General features: G+C 40.7%; 1 protein-coding gene across 3 annotated transcripts in view; it reads left to right on the forward strand.

Moving 5' to 3' along the window:
* Nucleotides 1-19,976, forward strand: part of ZZEF1 (zinc finger ZZ-type and EF-hand domain containing 1) — an 82,089-nt gene that overhangs the window by 22,650 nt on the left and 39,463 nt on the right. For all 3 annotated transcript variants that reach the window (XM_077837006.1, XM_077837007.1, XM_077837008.1), the window contains exons 11-27: nt 2,413-2,561; nt 3,074-3,185; nt 4,413-4,625; nt 5,308-5,408; nt 6,607-6,776; nt 7,944-8,077; nt 9,017-9,087; nt 9,574-9,688; nt 10,365-10,524; nt 11,568-11,689; nt 11,798-11,920; nt 13,725-13,891; nt 14,544-14,625; nt 15,297-15,498; nt 17,219-17,367; nt 17,672-17,912; nt 19,319-19,398. In XM_077837006.1, coding sequence (XP_077693132.1) covers nt 2,413-2,561; nt 3,074-3,185; nt 4,413-4,625; nt 5,308-5,408; nt 6,607-6,776; nt 7,944-8,077; nt 9,017-9,087; nt 9,574-9,688; nt 10,365-10,524; nt 11,568-11,689; nt 11,798-11,920; nt 13,725-13,891; nt 14,544-14,625; nt 15,297-15,498; nt 17,219-17,367; nt 17,672-17,912; nt 19,319-19,398 — 2,391 coding nt within the window. The remainder of the gene's footprint in view (nt 1-2,412; nt 2,562-3,073; nt 3,186-4,412; nt 4,626-5,307; nt 5,409-6,606; nt 6,777-7,943; nt 8,078-9,016; nt 9,088-9,573; nt 9,689-10,364; nt 10,525-11,567; nt 11,690-11,797; nt 11,921-13,724; nt 13,892-14,543; nt 14,626-15,296; nt 15,499-17,218; nt 17,368-17,671; nt 17,913-19,318; nt 19,399-19,976) is intronic.

A 19,976-nucleotide genomic window follows, 5' to 3' on the forward strand; every position in this document is an offset into this window, starting at 1 on the left:
ATTGACTCAAAGTTAAGTTGGAGGTTATTATTTCTTGCTTGGCTCCAGGCGAGATGGTGGCTAAAATGAAACTTCGCTGTGAATTTGATCCTTATTCTTTCAGAGATGTTTAATCTTTCTGAAACATTTCTTCTTCAAGTGCTTGTTCATGTCTATTCCAATCAGGCGGGTACGTAAATGATGGCTGGAAGATTTTCCCTTAGCAGCATCCGTTGGGTCGGCCTGGGTGCCCCCTGGAGTTGTGCCCTTATGGCACCTAATATATAGCCCTGCTGACCCACCACCCCTTCAGTTCCTTCTTACCACCAGGGACAGTGGCTGGAACTTCCGTTGGCTCTTGCTCAGCAAGTTTTCTTTGACATTCTGTCATTTGTCATTCTTTGTCATTCTGTTATAGTTAGTTGTTAGTAGTACCAGTTTAAAGTTTAGTATAGCATAGTTGTTGGCGGTTCCCCCCATTCTGGCCCCGGTGTCGTGGCATGGGATTTAAGAACTGTGTGGCTTGCGCCAAGTGCATGCCTAAGAGTGATCCCCACTCATCGTGTCTTCGGTGCCCGGAGAAGACTGATCAGAAAGATCGTTGCAAGATCTGCCACGAGTTCTGCCAGAGAACTTAAAGACTGGGAACCGCGGCTGAAGGTGATTCTCATGGAGGCAGCCTTGCGCCCCCACTCTGATATGGGCTTGAGACATCCAAACCCGATGGTGTCGTCCTCGACGCAGAGCACCCCGCGCCTTCAGCGACCCTGCCGCTTTTCCCGGACCTTCTCATGCAGGATCATGGGCAGCTCCAGCACCCAAACCTGCAGTCGCTACATCTCACAGCATGGAGGCTCCATGGCTGAATCAGAACAAGTCAGACAGGTTCTCCTGGGAAGCAGGAAACCCTCCACTAAAACCACGTACCTGGCCAAGTGGAAGATATTTTCAATCTGGTCAACTCAGCGCGACTTTCCCCCAGCGCTAGCCTCAGTGCCCCAGATTTTGGATTATCTTTTCCACCTAAAGCAAGAAGGTCTCTCCTTGTCTTCTATAAGAGTACACCTGGGTGCCATCTCAGCTTTCCACCCAGGGGTACAGGGCCGCTCAGTTTTCACTAACCCCCTGATCAGTCGCTTCCTGAAGGGCCTTGACAGGTTGTACCCACACATCCGCCAACCGGTTCCTGCTTGGGACCTTAACCTGGTCCTCTCTAAGCTTATGGGAAATCCCTTTTAGCCTCTAGCAACATGCTCCCTGCTCTACCTCTCCTACAAGGTCCTGTTCTTGGTGGCATTAACTTCAGCCCGGAGGGTGTCTGAGCTTAGGGCTCTAATGTCAGAGCTGCCCTACACAGTGTTTTTTTAAGGGCAAGGTGCAGCTCAGATCCCATCTGGCCTTCCTCCCGAAGGTGGTATTGCAGTTCCACATCAACCAGGACATTTTTCCTCCCAGTGTTCTACCCCAAGTCTCATGCAAGTAGCAGGGAGTAGAGACTCCATGCTCACAACATCCTCAGAGTGCTGGCCTTTTACATAGAAAGGATGAAACCGTTCAGGAAGTTGGTACAGCTTTTTGTCGCAGTACTGGACAGAACGAAGGGCCAGCCTGTTTCGGCACAGCGCATTTCATCATGGATCGTGGCCTGCATTACCGAGTGCTACATTCTAGCAGGGATCCCAGCGCCCCCGATAATGGTGCACTCTACAAGAGCACAAGCTTCATCAACAGCCTTCCTGGTCCAAGTCCCTACCCAGGAAATCTGCAGGGCAGCGACCTGGTCATTGATACACACTTTCGCCGCACACTATGGAATTACTAGACAGGCCAGAGATGATGCAGCCTTTGGTAGAGCAGTACTCCAGTCAGTGGACAGGTCTTACCACACCGCCTCCTAATTTTGCTTGGGAGTCACCTGATTGGAATCAACATGAACAAGCACTCAAAGAAGAAAAAACGGTTACTCACCTTCTCGTAACTGTTGTTCTTCGAGATGTGGTGTTCATGTCCATTCCAATACCCGCCCTCCTACCCCTCTGTTGGAGTAGCTGGCAAGAAGGAACTGAACAGGTGACGGATTGGCAGGGCTGTATATTAGGCGCCATAAGGGCACGACTCCATGGGGTGCCCAGGCCGACCTGACGGATACTGCTAAGGAAAAATCTTCCGGCCATCATGCATGTGCGTGCGCACACACCTGATTGGAATGGACATGAACATCACATCTCGAAGAACAAGAGTTACGAGAAGATGGGTAACCGTTTTCTGTGTCATGTTCCTTTAAATAAATACATAATATGATTCCAAAGAATCACAGATCAATTTTGCCAGTCTCTGGTTTGATTTGAGTAACTCTTCCTTACAAGGAGAAACATTGTTTTGTCATTATCCTCATTTTCTCTGTGTTGCTCTAGCATTATGTTCTCCTTTCAGGTTCGGAAAGGTGCTATTGGAGCCCAGTGTGGGTTGGTGTTTGCTTATAACAGCTCTTCAGAAAAATTTCATGCAGAGGAACATTTTAAAAAATTTGAAAGCTATGACAAGTGGAAGCTACAAGAATTCAGGCAATTTTTAAAAAACAGGTAAAGGTGGGCAGGGTGGCAATGAAAATTTTTTAAGATTAATGTTGCAGCAAACCTTTTCTACCCTGTTATGAAATTCAGAGTTGTGGATGAGGTGGGAGAAGTAGTCTTTAAGTAATATTTCTTTGTGCCTTCTGCTGTAGCTGCAAATAAAGTCACTTGCCTCTGATCACCTAAAGGTCTACATTTAAAACTTAATCATGATCAGCCCAGTCTGAATGAAAATCTCAATTTGATGTTTTTGAGAAGCTGTGTCTATACAGAGTGCTGATTCCTAGTAGCTGTATTGTTGCCTTTCTCTACAAGTATGCTATAAAATTATTGACTTTAAAAATAAAATAAATTTATGGCAGATATGCATTTGCTGGAGTCTGTGCATGTAAAATGTTTCTGCTGCCTTTTCCTGAATCTTTAATTTTTCTAACAGGTAAAAATAGTTGGGTAACATAGCAGTGGGGCAATCCCTATGTTTTTTTTAATTATAACTTTGGTTAATCTGCTTTTATCTGAAGAAATGATTGTTCATGTGATGAGCTGGGAGAGGATGATCCTGTTGGCTGGTTTGAGGTGGAAGAAGATTGGGATGAAGTGGCTATCAAAATGCAGCAGTGCAGAATTTCCCAAGTAAGAAATAATTAGAACAGACTGACTCAGGTGTGAATGAGGAAATGATTATCTTCCTGCTTTCTTGAAGACCAGCTAAATAATTATCCAGTTTCTGTTACCCAAGAAGAGGCCTTGACTAGAGCTAAAAAGTCAGTGAAAGCCATGTGTGCTAAGGCCACAGTTTATATATATTTAGCATGGACATTACTGTCTAAAAAGTATAGAAAGTTTCCACTCACTTTATTGTGTCAAGAGGGTGAGTTCCACTGTAAGCCTAATGATTAGAACATGAAACAAGCTGTGCAATCACAGTTCTTCTGTATTCTAATTTGCTCACTTTTAATTACTACAGAATAAAGACTAGATTCTGCAACCCTTATTCATGATAAGTAGCACCTTGTTCCTTGAGTAATTCCATGGATTTGAATGGAACTAATTGAGTACTGCACTACTCAACATCTTAATTTGCAGCAATTAAAAGTGAAACTTGTTGTCTTCCAGTTGTTTTGGGTTCAATTTTAATTTGGTTTCGGGATCCCAAATCTCTTCTTCCAGGGGGGAGAAAATACCAGAGGTGCCTGCCCAGGGACAAAAGTGAAAAGTCCTCATTGCATAATGGAATCCGGAACATGCCATTTCCTTATTCAGTAGCTGTCTAAACTGTTATGCATGTACTGTACATATTCGTTCCCCAAATTTTGTGATAACAGGATTAAAAAAATACCTTTTGGACTCTGGGGATGCATTCCTTAATGGATACTCTCGGCTTCAGGTTCTTTATACTAATGTGGAAAGAATTGCAAGTTAAATGTGTGTGCATGTGTATGTGTATATGTGTGTATATTATTTATATAAATTAAATAAATATAATTTACATTGAATGTTTATCCTCTACTTGGTTTTTATATTAAGCTAATGATTTTCCACTTGCAAGGAAACCTGGCGCTATAAGATTAAGAAATAGAACACGGTTTACAAAATGAGTTAGATTGGTAATGAAACGACTGAGTTTGCAGGTGAACATGGCAGTCACAGAACCTCCTAGTATGTAGCTCATATAAAACCTTGGTATTCTGTAATGCTGTTCTAACTGTGGATTTTGCTAATGTTGACCTTTAATAATGAAGCGGTGCTGCATGGGCAAGCAAAGTATGAAGGAAAATACACATAACCTGCACAAGATGTGAGACTCTTGAAATCAGGATTTATGAACAGCACTTGTGCTATTTTTATGTCTCTATCCAGTATTTAATGGTGAAGTTCTTGTGCACAAGGCAAGACACAGCAGAGCGCCTAGGAGTTCAAGGCCTGAATGTTCTGGGGTATCTTCGGCCTGTGGTAGGGGAGCCCAACAGAAGCATGAACTGTCTGAAATGCAAAGCAACAGATGATGGCATTTGTGGAACAACCCTTCTCCTGAAGACGCTTCATTTCATCCAACAAGTTGCACAGGACCTGGTATGTTTCTCTCCACATTTGTTTACTTCTTTAAAGCATGTGGTCATGTTACAAAAATAAATGGTGGTACACTAAAGATGAACCTAAGAGGCATTATAAAATAATGTAGTGGCCAAAGAAGCAAGCTGTAACTACATTCAGTGGTAATAATATGCAAGTCATGAAACTTGAAGTGTCTGGAAAATGACTTTTAGTATACTATGATGCCTTCTAAGAGGGCACTTTAAGTTAGGAATATGTCTTCTTTAGGGAAACCAGAACTGAACTGCATTTCCATATCTCACACATTATGATAAAGTGCTTAGTGTGATTAATGCAACATATATAAAAGTTGTGCATCCTTTTAAATAGCCCTGCTGCATCTCTCGGAAGCATACAGGAGGATTAGAACAGGTGTATAGACTAGAACTTGTTCTCCACTATTTGAGTGAGATAGGTCTGTGAGAAAGTTGAAACGTACAAAAGGAAGTGAAAATTGTTAGTCTGACACAACAAAAAGAAGATCTAGTTGGTTCATCCTAATGGGAGCCTGACCATGTTGTGTCCTGAGCTGCAGTGGCATTTCAGATGCAGCTTGATATTTCTTTCATACTCCCATATGTTGCAGTTTTCACTGTGTTTTTGTAAACATGCATTGTGTAGAGTGAATTCTTCAATCCTATATGTTCTTTGCCTCTTTTAGGTTCATCAAAAAGAAAGTGGATTAAAGTACAGATCATTCTTGGACTTCACAGGCCTTGACTTGCAGCTTTTCTGGAATTTTTACAATAAACTACACCAAAAGTAGGGCCCTCCTCCATCACAAAGTTAGCCATAAATATGTTTACAAAAAGTGCATTTTATTCAGCTGATGTTTTCTGCCATTAAGCTGAAGTAGTCGATATTTTCCTTTCTCTCTGTTTTGTCGTCTGGTTTTTTTTAGATATAACATTAATGATGTTTGTAACCTTTAAGTTCCGGTACAGTGAGTTTGATTCCTGTTTAGGTGTTAGGGTTTGTTCTTTTTGAGTTCTGGGCTGTGTTTTCTTTACTCAGAGGATCTCTTAGTGCAGAGGTGGGCAAACTACGGCCTGTGGGCCACATCTGGCCTGCAGGACCGTCCTGCCCGGCCCCTGAGCTCCCAGCCGGGGAGGCTGGTCCCCGGCCCCTCCCCTGCAGTTATGTTGTTGCTGCGCAGGCAGCATGGCTTGTGCGTGCCCGCCCACCTCCCAGGCTATCCAATAAGCCTGTCCTGCGGCTCTGAGCAGCATGGTAAGGGGGTGGTGGGGAGGGTGGGTCGGATAAGGGGCAGGAGGTCCCGGGGGGCAGTCTGAGGACAGGGGGCGATTTGGATGGGGCAGAGGTTCGGGGGGGGTGTCAGGAGAGAGAGCATGGGGACTGGGGTGGGGTCCCAGGGGGTCGGGTGGGAACAGGAAGCAGGGGGGGTTGGATAGGAGGTGGGGTCCTGGGGGGGAGGTAGTTAGGGACGGGGGTCCTGGGAGGGAGCGGTGGGGGGGGAGGTTGGATGGGATGGGGGTCCCGGGAGGGAGCGGTGGGGGGGAGGGAGTGTGGATGGGACGGGGGTCGGGGCAGTCAGGGGACAGGGAGCAGGGGCGCGGGGGGGGGCGTGGATAAGGGTCGGGGCAGTCAGGGGACAGGGAGCAGGGGCGCGGGGGGGTTAGGGGCAGAGGGTCCCGGGAGCAGGGGGGTTGGATGGGTCAGGGGTTCTGAGGGGGGCAGTCAAGGGGCAGGAAGTGGGAGGGGGCGGATAGGGGGCAGGGGCCAGGCTGTTTGGGGAGGCACAGCCTTCCCTACCTGGCTCTCCATACCGTTTTGCACCCCGATGTGGCGCTCGGGCCAAAAAGTTTGCCCACCCCTGTCTTAGTGTCAGTGTCTCCTAGAATAGAGACAGTGATGCTTGCTTTAGCATAGCACTGTGTGCTGGAAATGAGCTCTTCCTGTGAAGATTTTACTCCTGTTTGTTTTTTTGTTTTCCTTTTAGCCCAAGGGAAGAGTGTCTCTCTGCCCAGACTGTGCTACTGCAGCTTCTTCAAAGCTGCTTCTCTGTACTTACTGGAAACAATAAATCTATTAAATCTCAGGAAGTTTCTCAAAGCAAAACTTCTGGCCAAACAGAAGCTGCAGTACAGCTCTACAAGCATTTGTGTGAAGGTTCGTTAATATTATGCTGTCACTTACTAACTTTGTTATTATTGTTTTGTTTTAAAGAAGGAGTTTATACTAGTGTGAACTTGGAAAAAGAATTTTCCAAAACCCAAGCCAGCTGCTGTTTCAGATTGTTGTGCTTTATTGCTATTTTAGATCAATGGGTTTAGCTGAGAGCTTGCTTCTGTACTTTCTTTGAGCCTCTGAAGAAGTGATCTTGAATCTGTCCTGTTAATATGTTGCCTGAAAGTGGTTGCAATGGCAAATTTTATTTCAGTGGAGCTGTATCTACTTGCACCAGTGGAGAATTTGGTCCTTTGACTTCAGTATTGGAATAAGTAGAAGGATTAGATTGGTTTATATTGAGTGTTTCTAACCTCATCACTGTGCTAGAATGAATCCACATGGTCGGAAAAGTACAAGTGAAATCCTGGCCTCATTGAAGTCGATGGGAATATTATCATAGATTTCTTTGGAGCCAGTATTTTGCCTTATATATTTAAGAACAATGTTTTCAGTAACTAGTATACGTAGTAAGAAATTATGAAAACCAAGGAATAGATGAATGACTTTGTACTGAGTGTGGTACGTTTCGGAAGTCCCCCCCCCCCCCCAGTTTTGATAGTTGGTCTTATAAATAAATATAACATTGAAGGTCCTGAAGTGAATCAAGTCATTTGAATCAGAGGTCTTCTCGTCATAAGATCTTTCTTGCTCGAATTCAAAAGGCTTTCTCACATGTTTGTGTAGACAAGCCTTAAGTAACATTTAGTTTGCAGTAAGCTGGGTTGAAATCTGTCCTTTTTGAGTGTGCTGTCCATGTGGACTCTGCTGATACACACTAATAGTTCCTCACTGCGCCTTTTGATCCTACTCCCTTATCAAAGTGGGGTAGATCAGAGTGGACTAAGGAACTGTTAGAGCATGTTAACAGGGTCCATATGGACAGTTGTTGTGCAGCAGACTACCTCAATGTAAATTTACATCCCAGCATGTTGCAAGATTAATGTTCTTGAAGATCAATCCTTACGTGTGTGTATGTGTGATGAGTATTTTATGTGCTTTGGAAAGACTAGTGTCATGGAAAAGAAATGAAATTGTATAGTGTATTAAAGATATATACTTGGTTACTGATTTGAAATTGTAACACAGTTTCCTTTTTTTTATGAACAGTAGTGGACATGAGTGATAGCAACTTCACACCCATGACAACGCTAAAGCAGGAAGTTAAGAACACATTGCTCAACGGAGCAGCTATCTTTTTCCCAGATAGACAGACCAGACAGGACCAGCTCTTCGCCATGATGGTAAACCATGCAATGAGAAATGATTGCTTTTGGTTTTGTTAGAATTATTTTCTAAGGTATCTTATCTTCATGCAGAAAAGAAAGCAGGTATCTGTTTATTCCTCTCTTTTTCTCCACAATCACTTCCTTCCAGATGAGGAGAGCTTGCCTTTACCTTTCCATAAAGTAGTAGTTTCAGTTCAGATGGTCTGTCTTAGAATGTCAGCTGTCAAAGGAAGGCTCTCTTATAGTCTCAAAAATTAACCAGGGAACATGGCTTTGTGAAGTTACATATTCGTGGTCTTTAAGTGATAGGCTCTGCTCACTTTACAAATAAACCTTGTACATATAATAACCCCTATTTTATATAGGAGGAAACCAGAGGCACAGGATGCAGTGACTTTACATATGTTCTAGTGTCCAAGTCTGTGTGAGAACTTAAAAGAAGACTGTTAAAATATTTTATGTCCTATTTTTCCTCATGATTTAGCACCTATTGGAATACTGACAGTATAAAATTCACGTGCTGTGTTTTTTTTAACTCTTGCATGTGCATATGGATCTGTAGGATTTCTTATGTGTGATGGGATACTACATTTATAGTATAAAAATAAAATTTTGGGTAAGCACAGTAGCATTTAGAAAAGACACAATTAGGAGATGCGAGGAAAAGTGATTTAAATGCCATTTTAAAATCAAGATTTGCTTAGTGGCAGAGAACTTACAGATCCAATTTCAATGGTGACTGAATTTTGTTTAAAACATTTTTACAAACCAAGGATAAAGCTCAGAAAATGGGTATTTTTCATAATGAAAATGCAGACCAAACATCTCTTGGAGTTGTGTAAATACTAATCCTTCTGTAGTCCACAAAAAGTATTTCCTGGTCCTGTCATTCTTTGTAATTCTTTGCTATTATAAAAAACGGTTTTTTAAACATAAACCTCTTCCATTTCTTAGAAAAACATCACAGAGCAGGAACATAAGCAATCAGTGCATCTCACCTTCAAATCCCTGTGTATATACTTCAGGTAAGGCTCTTTGATATTGAAAAAGAACTTTTTTTCTCTGATTATCTTCATTCTACTGATCCTTTTCAATAATTCCACATTCTTCTGAAAAAAGAGATGCAAGTCAGCAAAATTGTTAATGCACTTTCTCTTTCAGAGAATAAAAATCTATACATCTTACTAATATTGACTGGCTCAAAAGGCAATAACAAAAGATTGCCCAAGGGTAAAAATAATTACTGAGGTTATGGTATATTGCCCAGAGTCTCTGAGCAGCATTGTTTACTGTTTTATCCTTGATCAATTTTTTTCAAACTACTGTTGTCCTTGGAAACAGTTGGTATTGTTTATATCTTTAAATTTATCAGTGTGGAGGTATTTTATAGAACACTTGATTTTTCCTTCAGAAATGATGTGCAAATGATCTCTGCAGATTATCATCACAACAGGGCATCTGTTTCAGACTTCTGTCATTAGCTGTTACTCAGTAAGCTCTATTTTTTGCAGTGATCAGGATCCAGGTGGACTTTTATTGTTGCCAGATAAGGAAGTTTCTGAGGACTTTGACATCAGCCAAGTGCTGTCAGTCATGGATACCCTTCTGTTGGTGGCGGCGAGAGAGGTAGCTATCTTTTGAGATTGTCTATTCTCACTTCTCCTTTTCTAAAGTATGTGGTATGCTCTCAAAGGCATGTTGCACATGAAGAGCTTGAAGCCAGTAGTTAACAGGACTATTCATATGAGTAAAATTAATTATGTATGATTGTAGGATCGGGCCCCCACTAATTTAAATATTATATGTTAAGCAGTAACAACGTTTTAATATTAAGAAGCAAGGCAACATACTGAATAGGTTGCCTTAGGGAGTTTTTCCATAGAGTTCCATAGTAACTGCCTTGAAGCTGTAAAAGAATTGAGCTAATTAAACCAGATTGAAGGGTGGGAACCATTCATGGTACCATAGGGTAAAGACTTGTGCTTGGGAAAGTAAGGACTTTTCACATGTGAAAATAATTAGCCTATGTTACAGAATGTGCTGAAAGCCTTAATTGATTGCCCCCAATGTAGTTGTAATGACTTAGACCTGTTTGCCGTTCATCTTACTGAGTTACTGAAACAGCTTTCAAATATTGCTTCTTTATGAATTTTTTTAATCACTAGCAGTTCATATATGACTGGTCTCTTGCTTTTCATCTTTTTTTGTGGCTGGTGGTGTGCGGTGGGGAGGAGGGTGGTGTATCGCATAATCTGTCACACTGCAGTGCATGGGATATCATTGTTGTATTATTGCTTTTCAGTGTGAAATGATGATGCTGGATGTTGCCCAGAAGGAGAGTGGCACAGTACTGTCATCCTTATTCTGGTCTGTACAGGGAAGCCTCCTTTCATGGTGCTACATACAACTTAAGGGCAATGATAATACAGCCAAGAGTCTTGCCATAGAAATACTTAAAAAATGTAAGTTCCAGAGTGGAGTCAGTGCCTAGTGTACACAATATTACATGACTTTAAAATATGATCTCAAGAAGCTGATTAGCATTTTTATCTCCAGACACTTATCATGGTATCTGAAGCATCCTTATAATTCTAGTGCTCCGAACAAATTTCAAAATTGGCCCAGAGCCGTCTGGACCAATTTACAGTAATCACTATGGTTAAAGTTGTTGGATTATTGTTATGCATGAGAAACTAATTTGAACCAAAAATTTCACTGGCTATTGAACCTATGAAGAAACAAAATTTAGTTACAGGCTTCCATTTTCGATATTTTTCTTTAGTTGTCCGTTATTAGGGCATCTTCCCTCCATCTCCCTCAAAAGTAATATCCCCCCTGGCTGAGGCAGCATGTGGTTTTGGTAGATCTGGGTAATCACAAGAAAAGCTGAACTCATTTTGTCTGTAGTACGACCTATTAATGTAGGTATTTTTCAGGCGCATATCACCATAGCATGCTTTGTCTCAGCACAGGATCCCAAAGTTACTTGAATAATTACTTGGGCCATAAATGTAATGGTTGAGTGGTATTAAATTTGTATTTTGTAATGTTGAGCTATTTCTAAATTCAAACCTGGATTATATTCTATAGTTTTTATTTTTATACTAGTTAACTGAACACTTTAGATTGACTGACTGAATACCTAAAAGTTGCTGGCCTTGCTCATAATTCATGTTTCATTCCTTAGTGTAACAATAATCCAGGAAATCAGAGTAGGGTTATTGAAACAGGGGTTTTAGCTCAAGGAGATGTAGTTTGATTACAGTGCTAGCTTCTCTATGAATTGTGCTTTTGGTGGTGTTAGTGACAGAGTGTCCTATTGCCAGCAGTGGATACGTGCATAAAATTGTGTCCCAACTGCCTTGTTTTGGGGCAACACCCGTCTTTCTCTATTTTGCACAACATCAACCCCACTAGAGCTGCACAGTAAAAACACAGACTCCAGTAGTGAATCCTCCATTTGGCTAACTTTCTATTACCTAATGTTTTTCTCTTTCTTTTTTAGATGTGGGCCAGTTCCTGTCAAATATCAGAACAATTTTAGAATCACTTTTGTCCCAATACAATGGAAAATATATAGTAGAAAAATTAAGTAACTCTGTTTTTGCCATGGCAACCCGTCAACTGGTAGGTGAATGACTGGAATGTCCTACCGTTTTCCTTCTATGTGAATATATTTAAGAAGGCTTTGTAACTTTTAGGTTGTTTGTTTTTTTCCCCTCTCCCCCCCCTTAGGTGACTTTCTTGTTGGATTTCTGCACTTTAGACATTCCACACTGTACCCTACTTCAGGGTTTCAGTACCCTGACACAACTGCTGAAGAACCTTTGTAGTGAACCTGGAGAAAGTCTTAATAAGGTAGCCTAAGATAGATATAGATACTTTACACCTCTGATTCTCTGTAACCTTTTGAATTCTGAATCTCCTTTGCCCACCATCAGTGTATCCGATGAGCTCCTGTCCCTTCAGGATCTCTCTAAAGTGATTTTTGAGCAGTTTTTTCGCTGAGAAGTCACATCTACAAGTATGCAACCAGGTTACGTAAGAAAATTGTTCAGAACATACTACCCTTAAAGGGACTATGCATTCACATCACCTTATTTCAAAAGATCACATTTACTTACGTAAAATGTGTTGTAGATCAAATGAAAATGCTATGGTCACTTAGTTCAGTGGTTCTCAACCTTTTGCAGACTATTGCACCCCTTTCAGGAGTCTGATTTGTCTTGTGTACCTCAAGTTTCACCTCACTTAAAAACTACTTGCTTACAAAATCAGACATAAAAATACAAAAGTGTCACAGCTCACTATTACTGAAGAATTGCTTACTTTCTCATTTTTGCCATATAATTATAAAATAAATTGATTGGAATATAAATACTGTACTTAAATTTCAGAATATAGTATATAGAACAGTATAAAACAAGTCACTCTGTATGAAATTTTACTTTGTACTGACTTTGCTAGTGCTTTTTATGTAACCTGTTGTAAAACTAGGTAGCTATTTAGATGAGTTTATGTACTCCCTGGAAGACCTCTGTGTGCCCCCAGGGGTATGCATATCCCTGGTTGAGAACCACTGACTTAGAATTTAAGTCAGTCACAATGTGATAAAAATAGAATCGCTTCCTAGATTAAGAAGTTAATGTGAATTAATACTGTGGATTGCATCATAAATATATAACAAAAGAGAGGACCCTTGTCCTGGGAGCTTACAATATAACACATAGCTCTATGTTGGGAAAATTAATGGGATACATTGGTTTAAAGGAGAGAGTGGAAGTTTTTTAAAGGTTACTGTAAAGTTTGAAACAAGGTTGGGACCCTACTTCCAAGTATATGGAGCTGCATGATGAAACGCAGAGCCAAGAGTGGGAAATGTATATCTGTTCTGGTTCTTATACCACACCAGTCATTGCGGTATGTGAGTTTATGAAAGTGGAGAAAGGGAAGGGGAGAGTGGACTGCAAGGGATGGAGTTGGAGGAGAGTAAGAGGAAAAATAAGAGCAAAAATATATTTAAGGGTGAAAATATGCTTTTGTTCTGAAGGTGGGAATGAAGAGCTTGCACGTGATTTAGTTAAACAAGGTGGTGAAAGATTTTGAGGAGTAGTGATGCAATTGATATGGCAACAGAGGAAGATTGTTTCAGTGTCAGCATTCTGTATAGACTGATTCTGGAAGAGATGAGTGACTGGGAGTCCAGAGAAGAGATGATTTATAGTTAACCAAAGCTTGTATGAGGGTTCTGGTAGTTTGAATAGATAGGAAAGACTGGGTTTTGGAGGTGATAAAAAGGAAGGGAAGATAAGGTTTCTTGAGAGCCTGGGTATGGGAGGAGGAGAGATAAGTAGATGATGACACTGAGATGATGAGCCTGTAAAATACATAGGACAGTGGAGAAGGATTGAAGACAGGAGAGAGATAAAAGAGGAAAAATAAAAAGTTAATAAAATTCTACTACATGCTTCATAGTCTTATTTAGCGTCATTCTTTATAGTGATGTAAGTAGAGGGATAAGTGCTTATGGTACATGTATGTGTGTATATGGCTACTTTAAGCCATGGACTCAAGTGTGAAATAATGTAGTGCTGTAATCCTCCTACTGAATGCTTTGCATTTGTACCCTGTAAGATGCAAGTTGTTGTATTTAATTATACAGGTGGCCATGGAAAGCTGGCAGCAAGAACAACCCGTGGTGCTGCGAACATGGACAATGGAATCTCCTCACAACTATGAAAATAATTGCCATGAGGTCTCCGTCTTCCTTTGTCCTGGGGCAACTTACTTTGAGGTGGAATTTGATGAAAAATGTGAAACAGAAAGGAGGTAACTTAATAGTGTGCCATCTCTGACTCCAAAAACTATTCACAAAGGGGCAAATCCTGCACTGTGTGCAGAGAATCATTACCTACTGCACCAACTTCTCCCTCAGCATGCACGACCCACCCTGTACTCTTCTTTGCACCAGTGCTTAAAGATTCTTGATGCAGCTGAGCTCCGACTTGAAAGGGTGCAGGCAAACTCTTTGCACAGGCCCTGAGTGTCAAGGCTCTGCTCCCTCAGACAGTGGAACTGTGCTTTCCGTTGATTGATCTGGTATTAGCGCTTGAAAAACCTGTGGCTATCATTGCATGTTCCCAGCATTCACTTTACCTTACTTGAGCACAACTATGCCAAAGTTCAGTCCTTTCTGTAAGTTACCTCTGTTTCTTTCGGGCTTGCCACTTAGAAATGCTTAATATTTTAACTTGATATTAAGGATCAGGGAGCTCTGTTGTAGAAATGACCGTATGTGCTGTATGAAGTAATGAAATGTTTATATAATCTTCTAAAGCAGTAAATGTCTCTGAAGGGAATGTGTCTACATTGCTGAGTCTCCAGAGTGGGGTGGTTAGGGAAGTATGAGAAATTCCAAAGTAAACTAGCCCAAAAATTTTAAAAATAAAAATGAGTAAGTAATGAGTTGCACTCTCCACAGATATGATTACCTGGAGTTTACTGATGCCAGAGGTGCAAAAACTCGTTATGATACAAAGGTTGGCACTGAGAAGTGGCCCAAGGTGAGTGACTTTAAAATATTGTGCAAAATAAACATATGTTAATATTAGGGTATCCTGGAACTCTGTGGTGTTTTAGCGTCATAGGTAAGAGGTTCTGCAGAGACCTTGTAATCTGATAACTTCTTATCTTTGGTGTGGGTGTGTGCCCACACCTACCTCTAATTCTCAGAGGGAGGGGGGTGGTGGTGATGGGAAATCCTGTAATTCCACAGTGATGCAAATGAATAGAATGAATGACCCAGAAGGTCCTTTCCAGTATTAGTATGATTAGTATGTAGAAAACCATGTATCACTGTTAAACATACAGTTGAAATTGTTTTCTGATCCCCTTGTACCTCATTAATTTTAAATAAATCTTGAGATGGCAAGTTGAATTCATTTATTATTTTCTTGTGACCACTTCATAGCTACCCCAGTGTAATCTTTCTCTGCCATTATATTTTTTTAACATCAAAAGCTGTTTTGTGGGCTGAAACTTTCAATTATTCTTGTGAATAGAAAGTTGAAACTTTAATTGCTGTAGGCTTTTGAGTCATCTGATGGGGTGCTAGCGCATATTACAGAGAAAACATGAGAATATTGACAAACACAATTGCTGAAGGAAATTCATGACCCCAAAATGTCTTCCTGTCATGTACATTTGGCAAAATGATTGTTTTGTTGCTCTGTAGAAAGTGACCTTTCAGGCTGGCCCACGGCTGCAGTTTCTCTTTCACTCTGACAGCAGTAATAATGAGTGGGGCTACAAGTTCTCCATCACTGCTTATGGCCTACACGATGTCGCAGTTACTTGGGGCTTGGATTTGCAGCTTCTTGTGTCCAGGTTGATGGGGCGCTTGGCTTCGCGGAGTATGGCACTGAAATCCCAACTGGGTAAGTTTTTGAATTAGTTTCTCTAGCAGTCATGTTTCCATGATAGGGACGAGGTGCAAGAATCTAATATATTATGTTCTTAAAAGGAATACAGATTGTTCCAGCCCACTCATATTTGAAAACAGAATGTCCTAACAAGGTTGCCAGTTACAGACCAAGTTGGTAATGACCAAATTTATAACTCTTTAACCTTTTCTCTGGGAACGTTACAAAAAAACTCCATCACTACTGGCACCCTTTGCAGTCTTAAGAGGCCAGGAGTAGAATGGACTTGGAGACAGAACTACTCTGACCCCTGGAGGTGGTCATGTTAAGTGTTAAAGCACATTGTGGAGGGGGGAAGTTTTCATTGCCATTGCATATGCTGTGTCTTTTCTCTGGATTTCATGAGGATTTCGTTCTCCATGGTTTGGCAGCATTACATTTACGCCAGAAAACGGAAAAAGTAAAAATTTATAGCACATAATTTATGCTGACTTTAAAATGTTCCGTTTGATCATTTGGAATTTCTTAAATCTAAAAGCAGCTGGGGGAACACTTATTTCAGTTCTTGTATTGGAGCACCATATGTCACCATAATCTGTAGTTTATTTACTAGACCTCTGAACCATAATGCAAAATTCATTCTGATATTAACTTCTGCTTGTGTGTGTTGAGGGGTCAGTATGAAGCTTCATGAGTGCTTTGTAGTGTAGAATCTGTCCATGTGATTTGGCCAGATTTCTGTTCTGTCTACCTAAACTTTCCCTGAAGTTTTCAGTCACAATTCTATGTTTGATTGTTTACATGTATTCTGGTATCACCCACAATATATTAAGCTCTGTCTACACACACAGGGAAGTGCAATCCCTGCCCCAGAGAGCTTGCTATTTAAGGCCCTGGTGCCACAATCTCTTATGCACATATTTAACTTTAGTCATATGAGCAGTGAATTCAATCGGGCTACACACATAAGTAAAGCTAAGAATGTATGTGTTTGCGGGGATTTAGGCCTGTGAAGATAGACAGCATGCAAAGGGTTGGCCACAGGTATTAAAATCGTATATGTATGTTTCATATATGAATTAAGATTTTCAAAAAATGGAGCCCAAAGATAGGAACCCATGTCTGTATTTAGACATGTGCTTTATTTTTCAAAAGTGCTGAGCATCCTGTAGTTCTCATTGAGGTCAACAGGAGCTTTTAAGTTGTCAGGACTCCAGAAAGTCAGGCAGAGGCCTAGCTTTCAGTTTGGGAACTTACGTTTAGGGTTTCTATTTTTGAAAATCTGTACCTCAATGTATATGTTTTAATGCATTTTGTTGCATGCTAGGGCTTATGGCAAGTCAGTGATGGATGAAGTAATAACCCTGTGTCTGTAGCTTGTAAAGTGCTTTGAGAACCTTTTTTAATGAGTAGTTCGATACTGTGGTCATGAGTACAGTATAGATGTTTAAATGTAGGGCCTTTTACAATAGTAACATGCTGTAGCATTGCATTGGTTAATCTGCATTAATGCCAGCAGTAAGACGGTGCAGGAGCGGTGTGATGTCTGTTGCGTATGTGGCACTAAACATGATGAGTAACTGTTAATCTAAGACTTTTTTGTTCAACATGCCATTTCCTTTTTTTTCCCTTTTGTGGCAGGTTTTTAAAATTGTGCATTTTTGCTATCATATAAAATTGAACAAAAATATTTAGTATTGAACATAAATCCACATCTGTCTTGCTGTTTTTGCAGAGCTAGGTAGTGAAGCAGAGTTGCCTCCTTCAAAAGTGACATCAGTTCTTAATTCTCCTTTATGGAAACCTGTCTTCAGGCATCAGATGTGTCCTGAGGCGACTTTGGAAGCAAATGAACCCAGACAAGTGCACCAAAATAAAAAAGAGGTATTTAGGCCACTGTTTCTGTTTTATGGGTAGGAAAACACTATGCATGAGAGTGGTTTTGTTCAGGCTTAATGAGCTGACACATCCCTAACTGTACACTGCTAGGCTGAGGCTGCCATCTCATGGGCTTTGTCATGAGGCTGTCATCTCATGAATTGTCAAAGAAGAGAAATTTTTGTTCTGTACCCTTTATATTGTCATTTTGACTGTAATGTCTTTCTGAGGTGCGGGTTGTTCAAATATATAAATGAGATGTGAGCGTTTTTAAACCAATATTAAGTAAATGCTTAAATACTCTTTCTAGATGAAGAACTCTCATGCAGATGACTGCCGTAACTTTCTTCTCGACTTTGCAAAATCAGATCCTTCCCAGGATTTTTGTGGGCAAAATTCTGAGCTTTTCAAAGGACTTATACAGGCATGTAAAAAACAGGCCCCAAAGACAGATATAGTTGCTGGTTCCACTGTTGATCAAGCTGTGAACGCCACATTTGCTGCTTTGGTGTATCTCACTCCAGATTTATACGGGAAGCTACAAAAATATGGTAACTCTTCTATTAGTGAATATATCAATAATGAAGGCTGATACTTTGTAAGAAATCCTATTATAATTCAGTTGTAAAACTTGAAAAATGAATTTAGTTTCATAAATATTCAGAAGGTTAGAGGTTTCATCCTGTACAAAGAAGATATTACAGTGCTGCACTCACCAACTAGGCAGACCTTGCCACAATAGACTGTAATAAGATTATAATGCTTTGTTAGTGTTTTTCATCATCACAGCTCTTTACAAAGGTTAGCTAATCATCACAAATCCTCTGAGTAGGATAGGCAAATAAGGTTATCCTTGTTTTAAACATGAGTAAACTAAGTCTTTTCATAGAACAAGGAGTAATGGTCTCTAGTTGCAGTGGGAGAGATTGAGGTTGAATATTAGGAAAAACTTTTTCACTAGCAGGGTGGTGAAGCACTGGAATGGATTACCTGGGGAGGTGGTGGAATCTCCCTCCTAAGGTCAGGCTTGACAAAGCCCTGGCTGGGATGATTTGGTTGAGGATTAGGTCCTGCTTTGAGCAGGGAGTTGGACTCGATGACCTCCTGAGGTCGCTTCCAACCCTCATATTCTGTGATTCTAAGCCAGAGATGTTGTGATTTAACCAAGTCCACAGGGACATTGGTTTTTGCACGGGGATTGTAACTCAAAGGTATCTATCTTCCCACCAGTTGTGCCACTAGAACACAACTCTCTAATTCAGCCATTTTCAGCTCTCGTTAAATGTTTCCTAAACAGCAAGGAACAAAGTATTTATATTTTAACAATACTGTTTGGGGAGGAAATGCATATTAATCCGCTAAATATTGTCACGCTATGGAAAGTGAGCTTGCAACCCACTGTGGTTTTTAAGTTAATATTCTGCTCCTAACTCATGCAGTTGGCTCTCGGTATTTCAACTTGTACCTTTCCAGAGAGTAGGGTTGCCAACTTTTCTTCTAATGTGCAATACATTACTTCTATGTCACAACATGCTATCTGAAGTAAGTTCTCATCTGTTGAATAAAAATGTGCTATTTGGACTCTCAGGGCCTGATTCTGAGGGGTACTGAGCACATGCAACTCCCATTGAAGTCCTAGGAATAGCCTCTGTTTGTCCTGCCTGTACATTTGCAGGACCCATATGTATTGACCGTAACTGTACATACTCATTCATTATTCAACTTTGCAAATAGGTCTGCAGTCAGGGTACAATAGATGGTTTTAATGCATTACCAGCCTTTATAGTATATCTGTAAGAACAACAGGGAACAAAACCTGCCCGGCATCGCCTTAAGAGGTAGTTGATAGGGTCTATCACAGCCTTTTGCAGGTATCTTATTTTATTTTAAATCCTTAAGTGATGTGAAACTGAAGCAGTGAATAAAAGGACTTTCCTCTTTCTTTTTGTTTTCACAGTCATCAGTGGAGGCAAGATGCCTCTGAATGAAGAGTTTGCACAAGTATATTCTCTGGCTGATGGGATTAGAATATGGATGGTAAGGTTATTCAGGATGATTATTTCTATTTGGGTTTTCTTCTTTCACATATATTTTTGCTCCTGTGTCCCAGTGCAGAGTCTGTGTCACTGTAACTTGAAATGCCTTTTAAAAATGGTTTTGTTGTGGGGAGGGGTCTGTTTTTATTTTCTCTCAATGATTGCAGATCAGATTTGTTCATCTTAAAAGTAAAAACATATTTTTCCTGACTGCCAGCCCTGCAGTCAATTTTGGCTTTAATAGTCCAGCTTTTAGGCCTTTCATGTCATGCATCATTACCAGTCTTTAAAGATTCTGCAAGCCAAGCTCTTCCCTAGGCTTTTCAATGAAGGTGCAGGGGTAGAATTTTGACTGGCAATTGGAATTTTTGATTATAGTATCCTAGAAATGGAGGGCTGGAATGCACCTCGAGAAGTTATCAGGTTCAGCCTGTTGTGCTGAGGCAGAGTTTCCATAATGACAGCCCTACATTTCTATGATATTGACAGGTATTTGTCTAACCTGTTCTTAAAAACCTACAATGACAGGGAGTTCACAATCACCCCTGGAAGCCTATTCCAGAGCTTATGAATCAGCCA

The sequence above is a fragment of the Eretmochelys imbricata genome, chromosome 17, assembly GCF_965152235.1.
Source record: "Eretmochelys imbricata isolate rEreImb1 chromosome 17, rEreImb1.hap1, whole genome shotgun sequence".
Taxonomy (NCBI): domain Eukaryota; kingdom Metazoa; phylum Chordata; order Testudines; family Cheloniidae; genus Eretmochelys; species Eretmochelys imbricata.